Source organism: Populus trichocarpa, chromosome 10 (genome assembly GCF_000002775.5).
Source record: "Populus trichocarpa isolate Nisqually-1 chromosome 10, P.trichocarpa_v4.1, whole genome shotgun sequence".
NCBI classification, from domain to species: Eukaryota; Viridiplantae; Streptophyta; class Magnoliopsida; order Malpighiales; family Salicaceae; genus Populus; species Populus trichocarpa.
Genome location: NC_037294.2, coordinates 14,826,712 through 14,847,673, shown reverse-complemented (window position 1 = coordinate 14,847,673; position 20,962 = coordinate 14,826,712). Strand labels below are relative to the sequence as shown.

The 20,962-nt window shown below is 32.7% G+C and overlaps 1 protein-coding gene and 1 long non-coding RNA gene across 4 annotated transcripts; one reads left to right on the top strand and one right to left on the bottom strand.

The window, feature by feature from the left end:
- The first annotated feature begins 11,025 nt into the window (after positions 1 to 11,025).
- Positions 11,026 to 18,166, top strand: LOC7489383 (probable isoprenylcysteine alpha-carbonyl methylesterase ICMEL1). Of its 3 annotated transcripts, XM_024611295.2 has the most exons (12): positions 11,029 to 11,540; positions 11,625 to 11,730; positions 12,749 to 12,825; positions 13,003 to 13,072; positions 13,174 to 13,254; positions 13,752 to 13,826; positions 15,179 to 15,280; positions 15,386 to 15,526; positions 15,661 to 15,726; positions 15,842 to 15,985; positions 17,567 to 17,657; positions 17,901 to 18,166. In XM_024611295.2, exons 1-12 carry the CDS (start codon positions 11,342 to 11,344, stop codon positions 18,060 to 18,062), a joined length of 1,314 nt encoding a protein of 437 aa, XP_024467063.2. In that variant the 5' UTR covers positions 11,029 to 11,341; the 3' UTR covers positions 18,063 to 18,166. The 3 variants fall into 3 exon arrangements, with proteins under 3 accessions (XP_052312685.1, XP_024467063.2, XP_006378508.2); XM_006378446.3 differs by having other exon boundaries at positions 11,029 to 11,730; XM_052456725.1 differs by lacking the exons at positions 17,567 to 17,657; positions 17,901 to 18,166 and adding an exon at positions 16,931 to 17,560 and having other exon boundaries at positions 11,026 to 11,730.
- Positions 18,167 to 20,123: 1,957 nt separating this feature from the next.
- On the bottom strand, positions 20,124 to 20,722 carry LOC18102584 (uncharacterized). Its single transcript, XR_002984213.2, has 2 exons — positions 20,392 to 20,722; positions 20,124 to 20,310 (listed from the first exon to the last, which is right to left on the bottom strand). It is a non-coding gene; the product is annotated as an uncharacterized LOC18102584 (long non-coding RNA).
- Positions 20,723 to 20,962: the final 240 nt, after the last annotated feature.

Below are 20,962 nucleotides of genomic sequence, written 5' to 3'. Positions count from 1 at the left end.
ATTAATAAGAGATTTTATGTGATATATTACGCTTACACGAGTTGAAACAACCATCATCTACAATTCTACATCAGTTTATCAGTCATCGACCTTTTTAAAAAAAATAAAAAAATTCTTTAGATACAAGTCCCTGTGCCAAAAAAAAAAATTGTACCTCTTCAACGGCATCGACATGGACCACCGTTGTCAATCAAAGAAAGAAATCCATTTAGATCCTTAAAAAAAAAAAAAAAAAAAACACACAACTCCATTAATGGACAGGTTATGAAGTTACAGTTGCTCTCTGGCTACCCAGGTTTTTTTCATGCCATCCTCGTCACTGTACGAAGATATCAAAATCCTATTAAAATTACTTTTTTTTAATATTTCTAGTTCGTGCTAATATAAAAAATAATCTTTTAAAAAATAAAAAATATTTTTTAATATTTTTTTAATTAAAAAAACAACTAGTATTATTCTTAAAAAGAAAAAAAAACTATTAATAGTGGGTATACGGCAGGTTCTAAGTTGTCCTGGTTGCACTGTTGCTGCTCCCAACTTGTAAACACGAGAAGTTGCACCCAAAAAAATTCAAAATCCACGCCTTTATTTTGTCCCCGTTGATCTCCCCCGCCCTCTTTCTTTTGTTTTTTTTTTCCCTTTCTTTCTCGACATGAATTGCAACAACGTCAGCATCATAATTGTGGAAAATTGACAGCGCTCCTAAGGTGGCTGACTCGAAGATACGCTATCCTCCCTCCCTCCCTCCCTCTGACACACACCCCTTTCTTTCTTTTCTTCCATAATATTCACTGTTCAGAAAATATTACATTATTTCATAAATTAGGGATTATATGTTTCTCTGGCTGTATGTTTTCACCTATTATTCTAAGATAACGTGTCTATTTTTTAAATAAGCTTTTTATCCAACCTTTTCTACTTTTAACAGTTAAATATAAAATTATTTAAATTATACACCTTGCACAACCAATCAGATCATAAAACCCTTAAAATCCAAAAACAATTCAACACATTTTCTATCTAATTGAAATAGTAAGTTACCTATAGAAAATACTTCTTCCCAGGTAGCGATTAGAACATGCATCATATATTAAAGAGTAACATAAATTACAAGACTCGAAGCTTTGGATAAAATGATTCTTTAATATAGTATTATAGTCTTGTTGGTCAAGCAGTTACAAATTTAAATTTTATTATTTTCATTTTATTTAATAAAAATTAAGTACAATACAGTATGAACTTGTATTAATTGATTTTGAAGGACAAAGTATAATCAAATGTGTTATTTCTGGGTGTGTTGATCCAATTTCATACACAAGCTTCTTGGAAAATAACTGTGTCTTATAAAATCACAGTTGAAATAAAAAAGAAAAGAAGGCCACAAGCACGCATAAAAAAATAAGAAGAGGTGCCCACGAGATCTAAGACCAGGGGTGTTTTGAACCCAATTACAAGACATGAAAAAATGATGGTCTGATTCGGATAGCATGATATTTCTGGGTGCGCTCTTTTCACTTTCTTTTTTCTTCTTCTCATTAATAACATTATCATCTCTCCTTCCACGCGCGCACACACATATCATTCTGGAAAAAATCTAGGCTATTGGGCCGTCGATTTAATTTATTGGTCACCGTACGTGACAACTCGGTGCGTGAATCCATAACATTTTATATTATTTATTTTTCCTTTGCTTTCAGATTTAAGTGATGTAGTTGTTAATATAATAGTCACTAGAGACTTACATGGCTGTTAATTTCAGGGTCCGTTTGATTAGTCGAGGTGTATGCAAGTTGACCCGGACATCCACGTTGATAAAAAAAAATAGCATACTATGTTAGCATGATAAATTCAAATATGCCCTCAATTTAAACACAACTCCCAACTCTAATTTTGACATCATTTTTAATTAATCTAAAAAATAAATAATAATTTAGAAAGTGAAGTAAAATTGACAAACATAATTCAAATAATAATAATCACATTTTATAATTAAAAAACACAAATTCATTCATTTTAAATAATAGAATTTGGTTGAATAAACATACTGGTTCTTAGGTATCTAAAGAAAAAAAAAATTGATGGCTCACAATTAAACCTATCATGTTTGAATCTTGTTTAGTCAAGCCATCTCGAGTTAATAAAAACCTAGTGGTATTGAATAAAATTTGTCAAAGCAACATTATAGTTGATTCAACTATCAACTTGACTCGGTTAGATTTTAAATTTGAAATTTTTCGGATCAATCTACAAAATGGGATAAAATTTTACTAAAAATATACAATTCAACTTTATGCACATGCTTTTTAAACATAAACACTTTTTTAAAATAATTCAGTATATGCAATAACTGATATTCAGTGATATAATTTTATATTTTTAAAATCACATAATTTAATATTAATATTTTAGATATGATTTAGTAAGAGAAGATTGTTAATTTTTTTTATATCATGGATATAACCTCTTAATTAGTTCATGACTAGATTATTAAAAGACGAAAGGCTATATATTCATAGAAGTCAGAAATTGATATAAAAGATTTTCAATATATATATATATATATATATATAAAAAAGATAGGAGTTGAAGAAGTAATATGAATTGTAGCTGGTTTACATTTTCATCGGGCAATGCACAAGTAGTTTGGCCATTTTAGAATGTCAATGATCATTGAGTAAACTAATTAATGTCTTTTAAAGATGTGATTAAATAGTTAATTAGTTGAGTAATAGTGAAATCAACAGGAAATTTAGACATTAGCGTGTAATCAAGCAGTTAAGTGGAAAATTGAACATCTGGTAATTGTTCACTTTATGTCAATTACTAGTAAGTGTGCAAGTATAGTTGGCCAATTAATTTGTAGAATCAGTGATCACTAATTAATAGTGTAACGGCTCATTCTAAATATAAATGTATGCAGCAAGAAGATAATAGTCATATATTTAGTAGTATCATTAATTAATACAAATTAATTAGCTAGTAAATCAGAAATTCATCTTACTTGATACTCCGTAGGGGTTAGCGCGCGGTATGATTAGCCAGTGGTAGAGTAGGTGGCACAACCGATTGCATACTCTCAGTGTACATTTATAATTAATTAATATATTCCTTTTCACTATATATAGCCATTAGCGTGTGTGTGTGATAATCTCATTCTAACAGGTAATTAAAAGTAACTGATAAACCATCAACTACAGTCAAATATTATTGATGCAGTGATCAGCCGTGCAACTAATTAATTACAAAGTATCATACTACTCTTCTGTGCTTGGAAAAGTAGTAATGATGGTTTTTTAAATGGTTTTTGTTTCAAAATTTATTAAAATAATTTTATTTATTAAAATTTATTCTTTATATCAACATATTAAAATATAATTAATTTAAAATAAAAAATTAAATTTTTATAAAACTCTGGTTACATCGTTGTAATATATATAGAGGGCAATTAATACCTGTTATATATAGTGCAGTGCAGGTGGTCAAATTTTTCTGAAGGAAAATTAGTTAGAATGTAATTAATAATTAATAGTTAATAGTTAATAGTTAGGATAATATATATAACCTTTTAAAATAATAATTAATTGCCAAAAAAGTTTCAATTGACATTTTATTATTACGAAATTTCTTATTCTAGACAGTTCTTTCAATTATATATAAAACATGAATTTAAATAAAAAATACATACATGAATAAAAGTTTTATAATAAGTTATTTTTAACAAGCATTAATTTCTTTTTGTAATATTATCAGTATTTTTCCAAAAGATTAAAAAATTAATAACGTGAGTCAATAACAAAGAATAACATATAAATAAATATCTAAGTATTCAATTTAATAATTTCATGAAATTTGATGTAATTTAATTATTCTTAGATTTTAATACTTTATGTTTTTTATTAGCTTGCTTTTAAGTCATTTTTAGAGTTATGATAGTCAAAATAAAGTGACAATACAGTGTTAAATAGCTAGCCTAGGAATGATTTGAGTAACTTATTTTATGTTATTTATGGTTTTATGTGGTGTTTAAATAATAAAATAATAAAAAATGAGACTAATATGTATTTTAGAATTCATTCTAAAAAATAGCCTAAATTTTAAGAAATAATAATTATTTTTTAAGAAATTTAACCAATATTGGCCTTTTTAATTATCAAAAAAAGGTGTGTGGTAGAATTTACTTAATACTATATAATAATGTTAATATTGTATAAAGGATATGATAAGCCATAAAGTTTTTGTATATAGTTATATATGTGGATTTGTATTTGTTGTCAACCTTTAGTTAATTTATTTTCATGTTTTGTAACATTGCTCTTCCGAAAAACACCTCCGCGTCGAATAAATTGCAATTTTTTCGTAAGGCTTTATATTTGTAATGACTTTATCACAATTTGGCCAAGTTTTGTGACTTTTAATTAGATGTTATTTGCTCCTTCTGGAAAAGAAAAGGAAATGTGATTTTTTTTAAAAAATAAATGTTATAAATGTACGTACATAGTTTGCCCATATTCGCAATCAAGAGCGAGTTATTCAAAAGATTAATCACAATATTTCGATACGGTACTAAAATTATGCCAATGGATAATGAATTTATTCCCTCCTTTTCTTTTTAACTTAATTACCTAAAAATCAACGACTCTAGCTCTCGATCCCGCCCCTGACCATCACGTTCAAAATTGATCATGATCGTTCAAAGATTCATTCATAATTATTAACAAAGAAAAACAATCGATCGTGCTCTATCAATCCAGTCTTGATCATGACAAGGCTATGACGAATTATGCTAGCATGACCTATCAGGCTTAATATCCATCCCACCTGCAATATTTACGGTGGAGGTGCTTGTTAGGTCTATAGATCAATTAATGGTCGAGATGCCACTTGAGGTCATGCATCGAGTATTCCCGCCAAATTGAGGACATCAAGAATGTTGAAGTGTAATTTGTTAGGTTCAGATATCCATGGCATGGGAAGACGATTCTATAGGCATACGATTCCTTGATTCTTTGTTCCGGAAAATGCCCTGAAATTGGTGGTAGAGTGCATTTCATTATATTAAAGAGGAATATCCCACTTTATCGAAAAATATTTCACCCCCATACTTAACATCTTTGCATTCTTTGAAATGGGATGAAAGCCCATCTTTTCATTATCCTCTTTTCCACAGGTTGATGATTCAGATCGAGCATATACCTCGATAAGCAGTACATATTTAAGGTTCCATTCTTTGAATAGTATTCTTTCATGTGGAGTCATATATATTTGTACTACAGCAATATTAATTAGATATTACAGCCACCTAGGATGTTTTCCAGGAATATGCTCTCCTTTGCACCCTTCATCTGTAATTTAATCCCACACATATGGCTTTGACGTGCTGGCCAGGCATTAGGGTTCTGATTCTTGTCCTGTGAAGATCATGTGTTAGGAACCGCAATCTTCTGAAGTTGGGGGGAACAGAAGACTGGGAAAGATTGAAGCCTATATGTCAATACATCTATACGATATGAAATTGAATGTGTAGCACTTTATGTCAGGAATTTTATCCTGATATAAACTATGGAATATCTTGAACAGCATATATATAAATTATAAGCTTAGTGCAACGTAAATATATATGGATTATATTTTAGGTATATAAAACAGGTAATTAATACATAATAATTAATAGAAAACAGTAGCAACTCTTTTAACATCTCTTACCCTTTCATTCTCTTAATCTGTTCTTATAATCAGTATTGGATAAAGATTTGGATTCTTTCCTTCCCTTAGATGTATCTATATATAGAATCATTATCTTCTGCTGGAGCCTGGAGCTACTATCTAATGAATAAGCACTTTATGTCGCCCATTTCAAGTTAAAAAATTAAGAAAGTTAGGTTGTTCGAAAAGGATAAAAAATCCTCTTAACTAAAAAAGTAAAGATGCTAGCTAGCTGTATTGATTATGTTTAGGAAGCTAATCACTTATCATATGGCAAGTGGTTAGCAATTAAATTCTGCTGACGAAGAATCATGTAGCTAGCTTCCTTGATGTAAATATTGCAAAATGTAAATTAATTAGTAGGGAGACAGCAAAATAATTCATACCGTTTCACGTGCACTGGGATTTGAAATTTGGTTCCGCGAATCAGAATTCTAACCCTTTTTCATAATTTTGTAAGTATCTTTGGCATCCATGACTTGGATTTTTACTTTGAAAAACAATTGGTGTCACTTCAAGTTAAGACTTGAGAGCGTCCGTCCACGATTTACATTTGTTTCCTTGAAGAAAAAAAAACAAGAAGAAATTGGTGTCACTTCAAGTCAAGATAAAGTTAAACCTAGATTGAGAAAAGTTTGTGATCCTATTAATTTCTAGATGTTATTGGGGAATAATTAAGTTCCTAATACGTCCATTGTCTAATTTTCCAAACCTTGATGCTTCGATTTGCATTGATATGGAATCAATTAGGCAAGATATTATATAAAATAATAGATTATTCGAAAAAAACTAGTCTTAATTAATGTATAAATTAATAATATTTATTATTGTTAAATAAAAAAATTAGACAAAATAGTATAGAAACCATGCATTCGAATTAGAGGCTGTTAATTACATTGATAACGTCCTCTCAGTATTTTTTTCTCTTCTTAATTTCAATCTCTAAAAACTATTGGTTTTTCAATCAACATCCCTTTTTTTTTTTTTTATGTTACATCGATCCAAAACATCCATGAAATTAATAACTCAAGCATGTTAGTAATACTAATAATGGGAACGATGAAAACCAGGTCAAATTAACTCTTCTATTACTTTCTTTTGATTTTTTAATGGTATTCGAGAGAAATACTTCCACGTGTTACTTCAGTGGATTTTTGGGGGTGAAAGTTAACATAAGAATTTTCATTAATAAAAAGGAGAGAGTTAAAGGCGGTCTCGAGGTGTCTGTATGTGAGAATTTGATAATTACTTAAGCAGGAAAGATTAGTTTACATGAAATATGATCGCCTAATATAAATAGTTTCCTCTCTGTATGTATATGTTATCCAAATCGCCATTGTTGACCATTAAGATGTTGTTTGGTAATGTGGCTGCGGGTGAGGTTCACTCGCAGCCACACATTTTAATATTTAATAAAGGAAATAAAATTAATTTTGCTTGATAGCGCCTACTAATTTTTGCTGTCCAGCCGTAGAATTGGACTCGTGGTTATTTTTAGGAACAATGGAGCCATGCTCCACTGTCGCAATGTTCAATTTTTTTTTTTGAAAAACCAATGAGAAAAGTTTAGTTTTTTTCCCCCCGAAAAACTAGTGCAATTAATCGTGAACAATATTTTTTTTATTTTTTTAAAAAAATTAGTTTAAAGTGAATTAAATTTACTCGTACTGTAATGAAATTGTAAATTTTTTTTAAAAAATTATGTTTTACTCGAAAAACTAGTATTTAATATTATTTAATAACACTACATAAATTAGAAAGATATCGCATGGTGACATAACATTTGTGAAATTTGATCGCAATTCCAATAATAAAGATATCACAATCTTTATTATTTAATAACACTACATAAATTAAAAAATTCAGTTTTTGTTGTTGCGCGCTTAAGAAACCATGAAAAATATAGTCTTTGTTGGATATATTTCGTATGTAATGACATTGCACATAATTTAACGGAATAATAAAAAATATTTGATATCAATATTATTTATTTAATGATGTAATAACACTAGTTAAATCTACAATATTTAAATTAAAAATTATTAATATATATATATATAATTATTTTATAACCTCAATTTGAAAAACATTTTTTTTAACCAAACACGTTAAACTATTTTTTGTTCAACCTCAATTTCAACCAAACATATATTTTTTTAAACCAATCTCAACTAAAAATACTTTTTATAAAATAATTTTTTTCAAATTATAACCACAACAGCAATCGTAATATCAAACAAATAAAAAACATGTGAGACTGTATCTAGTTTATAGTTGGCAATTTGCACCCGATAAAAAAGTTCCGACAGGATCACTATTTTTATTTTCTTTGTAATAGCTGAAACTCAAAATCGTTGTTTACAATAGTGGAAATCTCGGTCGGACAACCTTCAGCCCGCACCTGCTTGTTAGAAGAAAGCAAAACCAGTCCACTTATTACTAATCATGCCGGTGTGAAATTTAAATAAAAATGGATCAAGAAAAGTTCATCTTCTCACATCATTGCAAATATGATGAGGATAATAATATCATAGACGTACGCAATTAAATTGGACCTTCCTTTTCTTTGTGTGCATATCAGCCATGTTTTTGGCAGGGTAGATCATAGGGCGTTTTCTTTCTTTCTTTTTTAATGAAATCATAGGCCATTAGCTGAGTGTTTCGCATGCGAGAAAATTGTTCCGTGCACGAAAGATTGAACGGAATAATCTTGGATAGGATTTTCTAAAACAAAACGTTAAGAACCGCAACCATCTGGGAATAATGGCTTTGTAAATCTGGCAATTCCATTCCAGCTTTCCCGTTGGATGGGCGATCTAAATGGGTTAGAGAAGACCATATTCATGCAAGAGAAACAAAAAATAATGTTATACTATAAACTTAATGCCCTACAAAGTAAGCATCCATTGAAAAAATCTATGATTGATAAATATTATCTTTGATGTAATTACGATTGTAGATCACCCTTGTTTTTTGGCTTTAAACTATTCATTGATCATCCTGTCACCCACCCACTCTCCAATGACAAAACAACTTTTACAGGGCCGTGGGTTGCTTCGTTAATTTTTATTTGAGAACCTGTAATTAAGATGGACTATGCAGGTATAAGATTTGATTCATCGATCATGGATAAGCATATCTTTCAGCGATTCTATAGTGATAAACAAATTAAAGCTCAAGATCAATAGCTTAATCATTAATTAACCCATTCCTATGAAAGCATATATATATAACCCAGCAGATTTACTGGAAATATGGAGTCCCGGCGAAAGGAAAATATGCATGATACTAGCTAGCTAGCTAGCTGCTACCCTTCCCTGCCCAGAAAAAAAAGTGAAAAGAAAAGTAGGGGTATCGAAAGGATATTCCTACACAGTAGATTTTCTTGTCTCGTTCCAAAAGTTAAAAACTTAAAATAAACCAACTACCTTCCAAGCCGTTCCAAGCTAGCAAACAAAACGAGCTTGGTCTTTTTCACTCCACCATGAGTAGAGCAATTCTTTTTTTTGTAGTTTAATGTGTATTTATGGACTAGCTTGCGTCTACCTCGACTAATTCCATGGGTCCTGGAGTTAACGATCATGTAAGCCTCTAGTGACCATCATATGAGCAACCACAGGGCTTGAACTTGAGACCACAAAGGGAGCAAACTTCTTGGTCCCTGAGTAGAACAATTCTTAGTTCATGATAAAGTTAAAGAGAAATGACCCAATTTGTTTTTATATAATGGGATAAATGTTTTAATTGAGGCAATCATATCTTTTGTATATTAATTGATTTTTTCAATTTATCTTGATTTTTTTTTTTTGAAAAAAAATCAGAAAAATATCATGTGATTTACATGTGACTACTAACTAGTATTATTCTGAAAATGCTCCTCAAACCACTGAACATGTGCAACTCATCTTTTTCTCAAAAAGAATTAAAGAAAGAAAAAAAAAAAAACTCACCCTTGGTGTTTGAAGTGGTGGGTGGGTGGAAAATGGTGGCGGTGGTCGAGTTCAAGCAGTGGGAAGGCAAGTATTTAGGGTTTTAGTGTTGTTTTTAGATGAAAAGTGAAGGGTTTATGGTGTTAGGTTTAAGCTTTTGATGATTAAAGTGTATTTGAGGTGATGGGTGAAAATGGAAGAGAAGTGGCAGTTCTGATGGTGGTCGGCGGGTTAATTAAGGCTCGGTTTTGGCCAAGAAAGGTGAAAAAGATCGATTTTAAGGTCTAGTGATGTGGATCGGCATGTTAGAACTTGATTTTAGTTTAAATATAGAGGTTTTTTCAGTCGGAAAAAAATTAATTTAACACAACTCAAATATCCGAACCTTGCTATCCCAGCATGTACAGGAACTTCCGTCATTCGAGTCACGTGACTCAACATGCTGAGTGCTGACTTCGATCAAGGCTTTAAGGTGGGTTGAGAAAGTGGGCTCCTCCCGAAAAGGCCTTTCCTTTTTTTATATGTCCAATAAAGGCCTTCAGCCCAAAATCCAAAGCAACGTCCAGAAGAAAGATAAGGAAGGATCTCTTCCAAAAAAGGCCTTCAACCCCAAACTTAACTGGATAAATCTCAAGTCCCATTGCTTGTTTAGGTGCCAGATATAACCCTGTCTGGCAAGCTTCGACCAAAACCTTTTTTTTTTTTTTTTTTAATTTTTAATTTTTTTATGTGTTAAAAATAAAAAATATTATTTTAATATATTTTTAAATAAAAAATATTTTAAAAATCACTCATTGTATAATATTAAATATTATCTAAATCCTGTTTAGTGTTATAATGTTTGTTTGAATATATTGTTTAGACTTTGAATCCTCAAGAAAATATCCAACGTACACATTGATTTGGTGATTTATTTATTTATTTATTTATTTTTGCAGTAGTTATATATTGTTATTGAAAGTCCTTTTTGAAATTAAAAGGCAGCATAGTCTTGGTGATTTGTTTTTAAGGTAATGCTCAGTAATGCTAGGTTTACAGCAATGCAATGCAATGCAATGCTGACGTGGACTTATCCCTCATCTACACTACAAGAGTTGATTAGAACTTAATCTCATAATTTAGTAAGGTTAATTAATAAGTTCTAATGAACATTGCAGGTTCGTTTTTAATTTATTCTATCCCTTTTGTTTTAAGAAAGAGAATAAAAAAATAGATAGAAAAGAATATCTCTCACTTAAACAAGATTAACGCAAACCAAGAAATATTTAATTGTTTTTATATACAGAAATAATTAAATTATTTTGGACCTAAGTTAAAATGAATTGATAATATACGGCGACGTGTCGTAAGAGCTTTTGTTAAACAAACCAAGTCAAACGACATCAAAAGGAAAGAAAGTTACAGATCCAACCCTCTCCTCTCCGATTAAAAAAACCAGTCTCAAAAGCCATCCTATGTGACCAAACCCTTGTGCCAAATACCGACTGCCCTGCCTCTCTCCTTTCCATCATAACAGGACTCCCAAGATTTTGCACAACCTATGTCCCAAACTCCACTCTGTTTTCCTCGTCAAAAGATTGCAACTTGTTTTTGACAACTTTGCTAATGATCATCCCTTCTAAGCAAAGCCTTTTGTTTTCTTAGAACATTTGCTTTTGCTGGCTTAATCTCCAATTCCAATTCCGTGTCTTTTTGGGAAAGAAAAAAAAATGCCTTCTCATATCCTGCCTGTCACAAACCCCAACCTCCATTCTTCGAAACAACATTCCTATCTCCGTATTGACCCAACAACAATGCCATTAAAACAAGATGACCCAATTACAAGCACCAGGCTCGTGTCTTCTCCCTTTGAAGATGAAACCATCATTTCTGTTAGGCCTCTTTTGTCTAGAACTCCAAGTTTTGCAGGTACTACTACAACTTCTTCTTCTGCTAGTTATCAGCAAAGAAGGCGACGTGTTGCCAGTGAAAACTCGCTCTCTTCCCTTTCAGATGAGTCTATTGGTCAACGCCAATCTCTTGCTCGTGAAGTGGATCGTGCTGCTCCTGAGACATTTCTTCTTACTAGATTGGGCTTGAAGCTTTTAAGATATATGGGGTACGGTGAAAATTAAAGAATTTTTATGTTTGATTTTGTTTTCAGCAGAAGTCCATGTTGAAATTCGAAAAAAAATCATGATTTAGTGAATGATTGGTTGTTGTCAGAATGGTTGGGTTTTCATTTTGGTTGTGGTTAGGCCACTTGGAAGTTAATGTCTCATAGATGATAAGGATATGATCATGTAGTTGATGTATAAACATTTAGATATGTTATTAAAGTTGATCTTATGGTTGGCTGTTGGCTGCAGAATTCTTGTTCAATATGAAAAATTGGAACTCCTCGGAAGCATCAGAATATACAGTATGGATTAGAAATGAGGGGCTGTTTTCTATTCTGTTGTGTTAGGATAGGCTTAAGTTTAGTGAAATGGAGGTGTTAAGATGTGATAGTAATTTAATAGTGTTTGATCTAGCATATTGGTTGGAACTCCTTTAGCGAGGATTTTGCTTTGATATAGGATCTAGCTTAATTTTTAGTTGCTATCCTTATGGACAGAAACCTTAATCCGATTGCATTGGGGATTGCTTAATTTCTACTAGTTCCTATCTTTCTTGCTTCTAATCCAAATTATGTGCAGTCCCTCCCTGTACATGTGCGTGTATGTGTGCTAGCTCTTTTGGTTTATTAGAACATCATGTGTTTTTCTTTATTCTGTGACAGGTAACTGTTCTTGGGCAGCTTTGGTAGCTTCTGTGTCCAATGTAGAAAATAGTGGTGATTTTGAGGGTCAATTTTTTATGGTGGAGAGTTGTGAGATTAGGCTGTGGGTTGAGAATGCATGGACATATAATTTATAAAAATGTAATTGGATCAAACTAAAGCGAAGAGAAATTGAGCTCCTCAAGATCTGAACAAATAGGTTTTTGAATACTTGCAGAAAATACAATTTCTTCTTGTTATCTATATGTTCATTCAGGCATTTGGAATGTCACTTGTATTTCTTTGCATTTGTTTGAGATGTGCACTAAAATATGTCACAACTATTTTATGTTTCCTGATCATTATTTTTATTCAGGGTAGGGTACAGATGGATCATGAGATTTCTTGCCCTTGGTTGTTACTCTTTGATGCTTTTTCCTGGTTTTATTCAAGGTCTGCAACATTCTGTGATCCTTAGCAAAATCTTAATGTATAAATATCCTATTCATTAGTTGCAATTTTCAACCCTGTTTATTAGCTGGAATTATATAATATCGGGTTATGCGGGCTTTATTAATGAATATCTAGTTTGTTTGTGAGAGTATTAACTAGTCTGCTTACCTTTTGCAGTTGGATATTACTATTTCTTCTCTGGTCGGGTTCTGAGAAGTATAGTTTATGGTGATCAACCAAGAAACAGGTTGGATTTTTTTTTTATGCATTTTGTCCATGCAGTAAGTTCACATGACCTTTGTAAATACATGAATTTGTGGCATGACTGGTGAAGTCTTTTTTATTCAGGCTTGATCTATATTTACCAAAAAATACAGATGGTCCAAAACCTGTTGTTGCATTTGTAACAGGAGGAGCCTGGATTATTGGGTGAGTAATCTGTGTTCCTTGCAGTTAATTTTTGAATTTGCAAAGGCTTGATTTTGTATTACTCATCTTATTTAGGTTTTGTGGCTTGAGTTAATATCACAAAGCATTCATTTTCCAAAATACAAGGCTTAATAATGGTGTGTAATGTATTTAAATGCATGATGATAATAATGGATGCGTGTCTTGTATACTATATAATAAAATTTATATGAGCAGAGGAAGATAAGTGACATTTATAATTACCAGTAGAGCTAAATCAAGTGACAAAACTGTTACTTTTTTAAGGTACCATGATATGATCTAATTGAGTTCCAGGATCAATGGGAATTCCTGTTAGCTTTTGTTATTCAGCAATTAGTGCTTAGTTGGACATGGATCATTTATATGTTTGTCGAGTCAAATTCTATGAATTCCCTTAACAGTTGCTATATCCTTCCATTCTTCATATCTGCTTATTAGTCCTTGACATGTTTTGAGTCTCATTTTTGTTGATGCAGTTATAAAGCATGGGGGTCTCTTTTAGGACAACAGTTATCAGAAAGAGATATCATGGTGGCTTGCATAGATTACAGGTGACATGTTTTACCTTGTCAGCTTTCTTTTTTGCAATAAATTTCTTATCTTGTTAGGAAAAAGGAAACCTTGTTTTGAGAGAACCTGATAAATTTACTTGAAGTTCAAGTTGTGCGCTGTAATGAAATTATAGTTATAAGCTGTCATTGAAGCGCAATCTAAGATGTTGATAACCCGGCCCCTGGAGGGCTTATTGGGCTGTTTTATTTGATCATTCTCAGCACACTTTTTCTTGTGCAATTGATCTTTCTTTTCTGGATTTGTTATTGAGATATCAAATTTGCACCAGCCTTTACATGCTCTGTGCATAAACACTTGCATTCACAGTCACGTACATAATATGCAATTTAAGATAGTGCCTTGCAACTCTCCCTTGTTGCACGATTGTCATGAAACTAGAATGACAGAGAAGCATGCGGATTTTCATATATGATTGTATCAATACAAGGATGAATGTTTTGCTTGGGATTTTTAATGCTGTATTATGAACAACCATTGAACCTTACGCAAGTAAAAGTCAACCATTTTGGCATTAGCAACATATATGCACTTTGCCGCTCAATTCTTTCCAAGGCCGGATTCTTTGTTAAACTTTATCCTATCATGTACTTTTCATTATCTAGACTGGCTTTTCCTTGTGTTTGTTTTCATGACTTAATGTTTACAGCTGGATCTGATTACTCCTTACCAGGGTATTTATTGGTTTTCATCATCACACTCTGGACATCCTTCTTATCCCCCCCTATTGAATGATGCTTAATTTCACTCTTTTATTTTACCAGAATGATTTTGTTGCAATTCCACCATGTCCTTAAAAGGGTTTTCTTTAATTATAGTTTAATTATCAACTCAGGGCTATCTTTTTGAGCAGAAAGGATTTGATATTTTGCTTGAACCATATCTTTGCTCCTCGTGTTCAATTTCTTCATTTAAAAAATGGACTGGCATGACTTTGATTTGACATTTAGGGACCTTATGTGTATAACTTCTGTGCATATTTGGCTTCTTCTGTTGATTTCTCTTCTCTGTTGATTGTAAGAAATTTTGAATTTTTTTATCAGTTTTTTTAGATAGTCTGGAGATATTAGTATGCTCTTTTACCTATCTTCAGTTTTCATCATCACACTCTGGACTTTTTTTTACTTCAGAAGCATGTGTTATTATAATGAATATCAAAATTATGTGTTTAGTGTTTTGTTCTCACTGCTGCTTCAACAATATCTCTATGAAATGTGATAGTCATGGACTGACAATTGCCTAAAGTTGCATCAGTGTGATGCTTGATTGGGCAACTTCTCTACGGAGTGTAGCACCTAAAAACCTATAACTCACAGTTTACATTTGCATGCAGAAATTATCCTCAGGGAACCATGAGTAATATGGTGGAGGATGCTTCTGGGGGTATCTCTTTTGTCTGCAACAAGATTGCGGAATATGGAGGTGATCCTAACAGGTAATTGAATTCTTTTTTCTTTTTCTTTCTTGTTTGAACTCCAAATGCTTGCATGGCACTTTCTATCATTCTTAATGTTGTTTTCTCCATGCTGCTATCGAATAGGGTTTATTTAATGGGACAGTCGGCTGGCGCACATATTGCTGCTTGTGCACTTGTGGAGCAGGCAATCAAAGAGGCTGGTGAAGGAGGGAGCACTACCTGGAGTGTTTTGCAGATAAAGACTTATTTTGGCTTATCTGGCGGGTAGGTTTTTGTTAAATGTTTTTCTGAACTCCATGTCCTTTTTTTTTTGTATTAAATTATTACAAGCATTGTTTACGTGTTTTCCTTTCATCAGATTTATTTCTTCTTATAGTCTTCCTTAACTTTTTAAACAGGTATAATTTGTTTAACTTAGTAGATTACTTCCATAGTCGTGGTCTGTACCGATCCATCTTCTTAAGGTATTTGCCGCCTTCATTTATTGATCAGTTCTGGTTATGCATTTTTCTTGTTTCATTTATAACTTATTCTCCGCCTTTGATTGTGGTACATAATGGTTCCAAAACTTTCCATCAGCATAATGGAAGGGGAAGAGTCTTTAAGACGATTTTCTCCTGAAGTAATTGTACAGGACCCAAACTTGAAAAAAGCAGTTTCTCTTCTACCTCCTATTGTTCTTTTTCATGGCACTGCAGATTATTCCATTCCAGCAGATTCCAGGTCAGATTCTTATCTTAAAAAATTGTGTTTTGCATATACTCTCTCTCTCTCTCTCTCTAATTTCCTTATATTTCGTATATTATTCACAAGGCTTGCAGAGGCATGATGTATTGAGTTCACCTTTTAAATTGAAGCTGTTCTTTTTTCCGTGTTTGGAAATTTTGAAGTCTTGTCATCTAAGACATAAATTACAAGCATTCCTGCTGGTGTCGTTATGAGTAGAAAGTAGGAATGGCCACGTCTGTTTCCATTTTTTTTTTCCAGAAGACTATGATAGTTAAAATTTGCTAGATAGTGATCTATGATCAGAAGACTATAAATGCAAAACATCTGTGTGAAATCAACCTTTGAACTACAGTACCTAATTTATTTTTATAAGTGCATATGGGATTGTATGCATGGATGTGTGAGTGCATGGATGTATTGCCATATTGTTCGTATGTTGGTACTAATATTCCTTAGATACTCCACAGTACATTCCAATATTTCTAAGACAACAGTTTTGGATTTAGAGACATATAGGATACGTATTAAATATTCTAGATGTCGAATGAGAAAACGTGCATTTCCTTGGGATGAAAAGGGTGTAATACTCGCAGTAAAATTTGGAAGGTTTCATAGTACATGTTTTATGGGATTGATGTTACAGGTTACAGACATAAAATATTCAAAGATAAAAGAAAGATGCGTATAACTAAGCACAGCTTATCTTATTTATGCATCCCTCTTTAGTTTACCCTGCAGTTTTAAAAATTGTTATGTCAAGAAATTTATATCATACCAAATCCATGCTTCCAAAAGTTTCACTTGCTGTTTATGGGGGGGGGGGGGGGGGGTATTGTAGCCATTTCTTTCCATATATGAAAGAGGACATGAAAAAACAAATGATTCATTCGGTATACTTTGTCAAACTTGCAAATATAATCCTAGAGTTGGGTTCATTAGGAATTAAAAATGCAGCATAGGCTCAAGGGTGATGGAGGTGAAGAGAATTGAAGCCTGAAGATTATCATAGGAAATTGTGAGCATCTAGTTTCTGACAATTTAGACCAAGCTCAACCTTGGTGAAGAGTTGGGTCCATTAATTAATGGTATGCTTATTATAGTTCAATAACCTTCTACTGTGAACATGCAAATTCTATGCAATCCTACTTCAGCCTCTATATCAAACACTGAACTGCCAGCCTGCATGTTGCTTTGTCTAAGGCAGGTACACCTTTGATTCTTAGATTTTCTCATTTAAAAATTGCAGCCCTTTGGGAATAGATGGAAGGTAGAAATTTTTAGTTAACTGTACTGAATTTGCAAATTATTGTGCAAAATATTCCATGGTTAATTTAACATTTGATTTGTGGTTTGATTTTTCAGTAAATTTATTTCTCATAAATTCTTAGGTAAAAGTATTTTCTAGAAAAAATGATGGGTTGTGTAATCTTTGATAAACAGTATACGAAAGAAAGAGGAAAACCAATTTACGATGATTCATTTCACACTTCACATATCTGCAATAAACTTTTTTAGTATTTATAGTTTACATGCAATGCTTTATACAACCTTTTGATAATGTCTTTAATGTTCCAGTAAAAGTTTTGCTGAAACCCTTCAAAGTGTCGGAGTTAGAGCTGAATCAATTTTATATGAAGGGAAGACTCATACAGATTTGTTTCTACAGGTAAGGGAGTTGTCAGATGTTTCTACTTCAGTCATTGCTTTTGCTATTTATACGTGTCTTAGATTAGCCTCCGAACCTTGATAGGCAGAGACAACTCTATGCTTGATCTTCCATTCTAGTTCTATCCCTTGTCTCCTCTTCACTGGATCGCCAATGAATTGCTAATTCTTGCAAAATAGACAGTGGTTGTGCTGCTTCATCCCATTGATTTGTTTGACGTGTATGGTTTTTTATACTGTTCAGGATCCAATGAGAGGTGGCAACGATAGGATGTTTGAAGATTTAGTGTCCATCATTCATTCTGATGACAGAGAAGCCCAAGCCAAAGATGAAGTGGCTCCTCCAAGAAGACGCCTCGTACCTGAATTCATGTTACAGTTGGCTCACAGAGTGAGCCCTTTTTAATGTCATCCAAACACTTTCGCCCCTGAAATCCCATAAGATTATTATTGATTCGGTCTTTTCATACGTTTCTAGCATATTAGTAATGACAATCATCTTTTGAATCACCCAAGAGTATCCAAAAAGGTCAAGCCCAACTTGCATTCTTCGGCTATTCCGATTTCTTTTTTGGATAAAATCAGCTATTCCCACTTGAACCTATCTAATTAAGGATTAACAAGACACGACAACGTAAAATTAAAACCTCGACCTGGATAATTTCAACCAAATCTTGGAATTGCAAAAACGCAAGATTTGTGGGTTTTTTTAAGCATCATTACTCCTTTTTTTTGGTTGGAGAAAACTCTATCTTGAGTTTTGAAGTGACAAAAATTATTTAGTGTGCTTGGTGATGGTAAAATGTGCCTTTTGTTAACCAAACGTTAATTTTTATCATTATTTTTTATTTTAGGAATGCTTCCTTCTGGATTTTGAATTTTCCAGGTTTCTTTTCATTTTCAGTTTTTTTTTAAAAAAAATTAAAAATGATAGAGACGTGGTTGTATTCATGAATGTCGAGGGGTTGGAGGAGGCTGTTGAAGAGGGTAAAATCTCAGGTATTTCTGTAAATATATCCACCTTTCGATACACACGACTTCATACAATATATTGTACTCCTTTTTGGTCTCTCTTCTTTGGCAATAGAACCCTAAATTAGCACAAGCAATTTCAATTCTATGTTTGAAAAATCAACCCCACCCCAAACAATTAATAATAATAATAATAATAATAATAATGAAATACAGCTAAAAACTGTTAGCCAAGTCACCATGCTTTGAAGGAATACGATTCAAGGATATAGTTTGTTTTTTAATTCAGATCCTAATTTCTCAGGATGGAGGAATATGGCATAAACATGAAAACCGTATTTGCAAATGTTCGATAAATTTGGTGGCTATGTTATGATCCTTTTTTCGAATCCTTCATACGTTGTTGTATCTTTTGGCCAAACTGTTTGGTTACTTGATTGTTCGACCATTAACATCGGGATTGGTTTGTTTGGGCAATCTAGGGTTCTATAAGAAGAGAATATATATATATATATATATATATATATATATATATATATATATATATATATGAGTTCGAACCGCTAGTTTTTGATGCTTTAGACATTAACTTTTGACTTGAATGGAAATTACAGTATGTTGGAGTAGAAATTATATGGCTTAAACAATTTATGACGCAATAATTCAACTCTAAGCTTGTTTCATTAAAACGTACAAGAATGGTTCATTGGCTGAGATATGAGAAAAAAACTTGCGAGGTCACTGTTCAAATCCCACCTTCCAGCTACATCTATGAGTCTCGTATCACTGGATAGACGAGCCCAGCTGACAATGCCCCTATTCGGGAGTTATTTAACTTCCATCCGAGATAAGGATTTGGTTTCCTCACGGGGAAGGACAATTGGCAATGGATTCTGCAGCTCGTGGTTTCATTTTACAGTATTTTTTTTTTTGTGAAAGATGGACGGGACTGTATGCGGGGAGTTTTTGGAGCTCTCTGAATTCATAAATCGCCATTCATACGCAGTCTTTCAATGCCCACCTTTCTTTTTACACATCATTCTGTACCTCTTTCTCTTCTCTTACATTTATGAAGCTGCTTTGTCCAAAGAAGACCTCCATGATGGTTGACAAGTTTTAAATCAGTGACATCAACTCTAGAGCCAGAGACAGCAGAAAGAGGGTTCGTTCTCTTTTTTTCTTTTCGTCTGTCCATAACTCTGCATCAAAAATCATAGGAATGTCTATGACATATGACCGTTGTTATTATATGGCAATTAGTACATGGTATTCTTTCATCTTCAATTATCTTGCCATCCCCTTTGAAGCTCTTAATCTATCATCGTGTTTTTCAGGCATTTTTAATCAAAAAGAGAGAGTACACCTCTTAACTATTAGCGTTCAGAACACCCTCTGAGGTTGGAGAGGAATTAAAAATGGAAATGATTGATCATGTTGTGTAAGAACAGTCACAAGTAACGTGGATTTATGTTGCTGTACATGAATGAGTGGGCCCAGTTTCAAATACCAAATTTTATTTCACTAACGCAAGTGCCTTACATTCAGATACATCAATAGCCCATCAGTATGATAGGGCTTAGAACACTGAAATTAGATAGAGCATGGGGACTATTACTTGAGCCATCCCACAGCTTATGCATTTCACAGTTAGCTTAGTGCTTCCCTGATTTGCCTCCTTTTCCCTGCACAGGACGAGATTCCTGTTATTAATTAATTAATCAAAACAAATACAAAGAAAAAGGATTCTTGTCTTAGTCTGTTACCTTCTTCTTGGGTTCTTGAGGCTTTTGTGCAGCCTTCTTTGCGGCTGGCTTTGAAGCCGTGGTTTTAGAGGTGCTGTCATTAAGCTTGGCAGGCTCCTTCTTGGCCTGCCCGAAGAGTTGAGTGCCAACAGATTTCTCAGCCTTCAACGATGCCATTATTCTTCAATCCTTCACTGACTGATAGAGAAATAAAATGATGATGTCTAAATAAGCTGGCCTGTACTACGTTTCATTATCTCTTAACATGGTTTATATACACGGCAGAGTCATGCAAGTGTAGAGGAGGAATGAGAATCACAAAGCTGGTAAGATAGAAATAAAAGAGAAAGAATTGGAATAACTGATTTGGATGGCACTTAAAATATATATATATATAGTATTAGATGCTTTGCTAATAATTCTTCGCTGATATTCTTGGTGTCCAGTTGCATATCTTTAATGTTTGTGCTGGTTGCCAAATTTAATCTCCCCTTTGAAAGTAATTTCTCAAGGAATATAAACAAAAAAGAAGACTGACAAGCATCACCGAGTTTGATATCTTAATTGGACCCGATTATTAAGTACAAAGTTA

Bases quoted from the DNA above. Each gene is read 5' to 3' on its own strand.
- LOC7489383 (XM_006378446.3), top strand. From the start codon at position 11,342: ATGCCTTCTCATATCCTGCCTGTCACAAACCCCAACCTCCATTCTTCG. The intron at 11,731-12,748 runs GTACGGTGAAAA...ATTTTTATTCAG, and splicing joins AAGCTTTTAAGATATATGGG to GGTAGGGTACAGATGGATCA. The intron at 17,658-17,900 runs GTAAGGGAGTTG...TATACTGTTCAG, and splicing joins ATACAGATTTGTTTCTACAG to GATCCAATGAGAGGTGGCAA.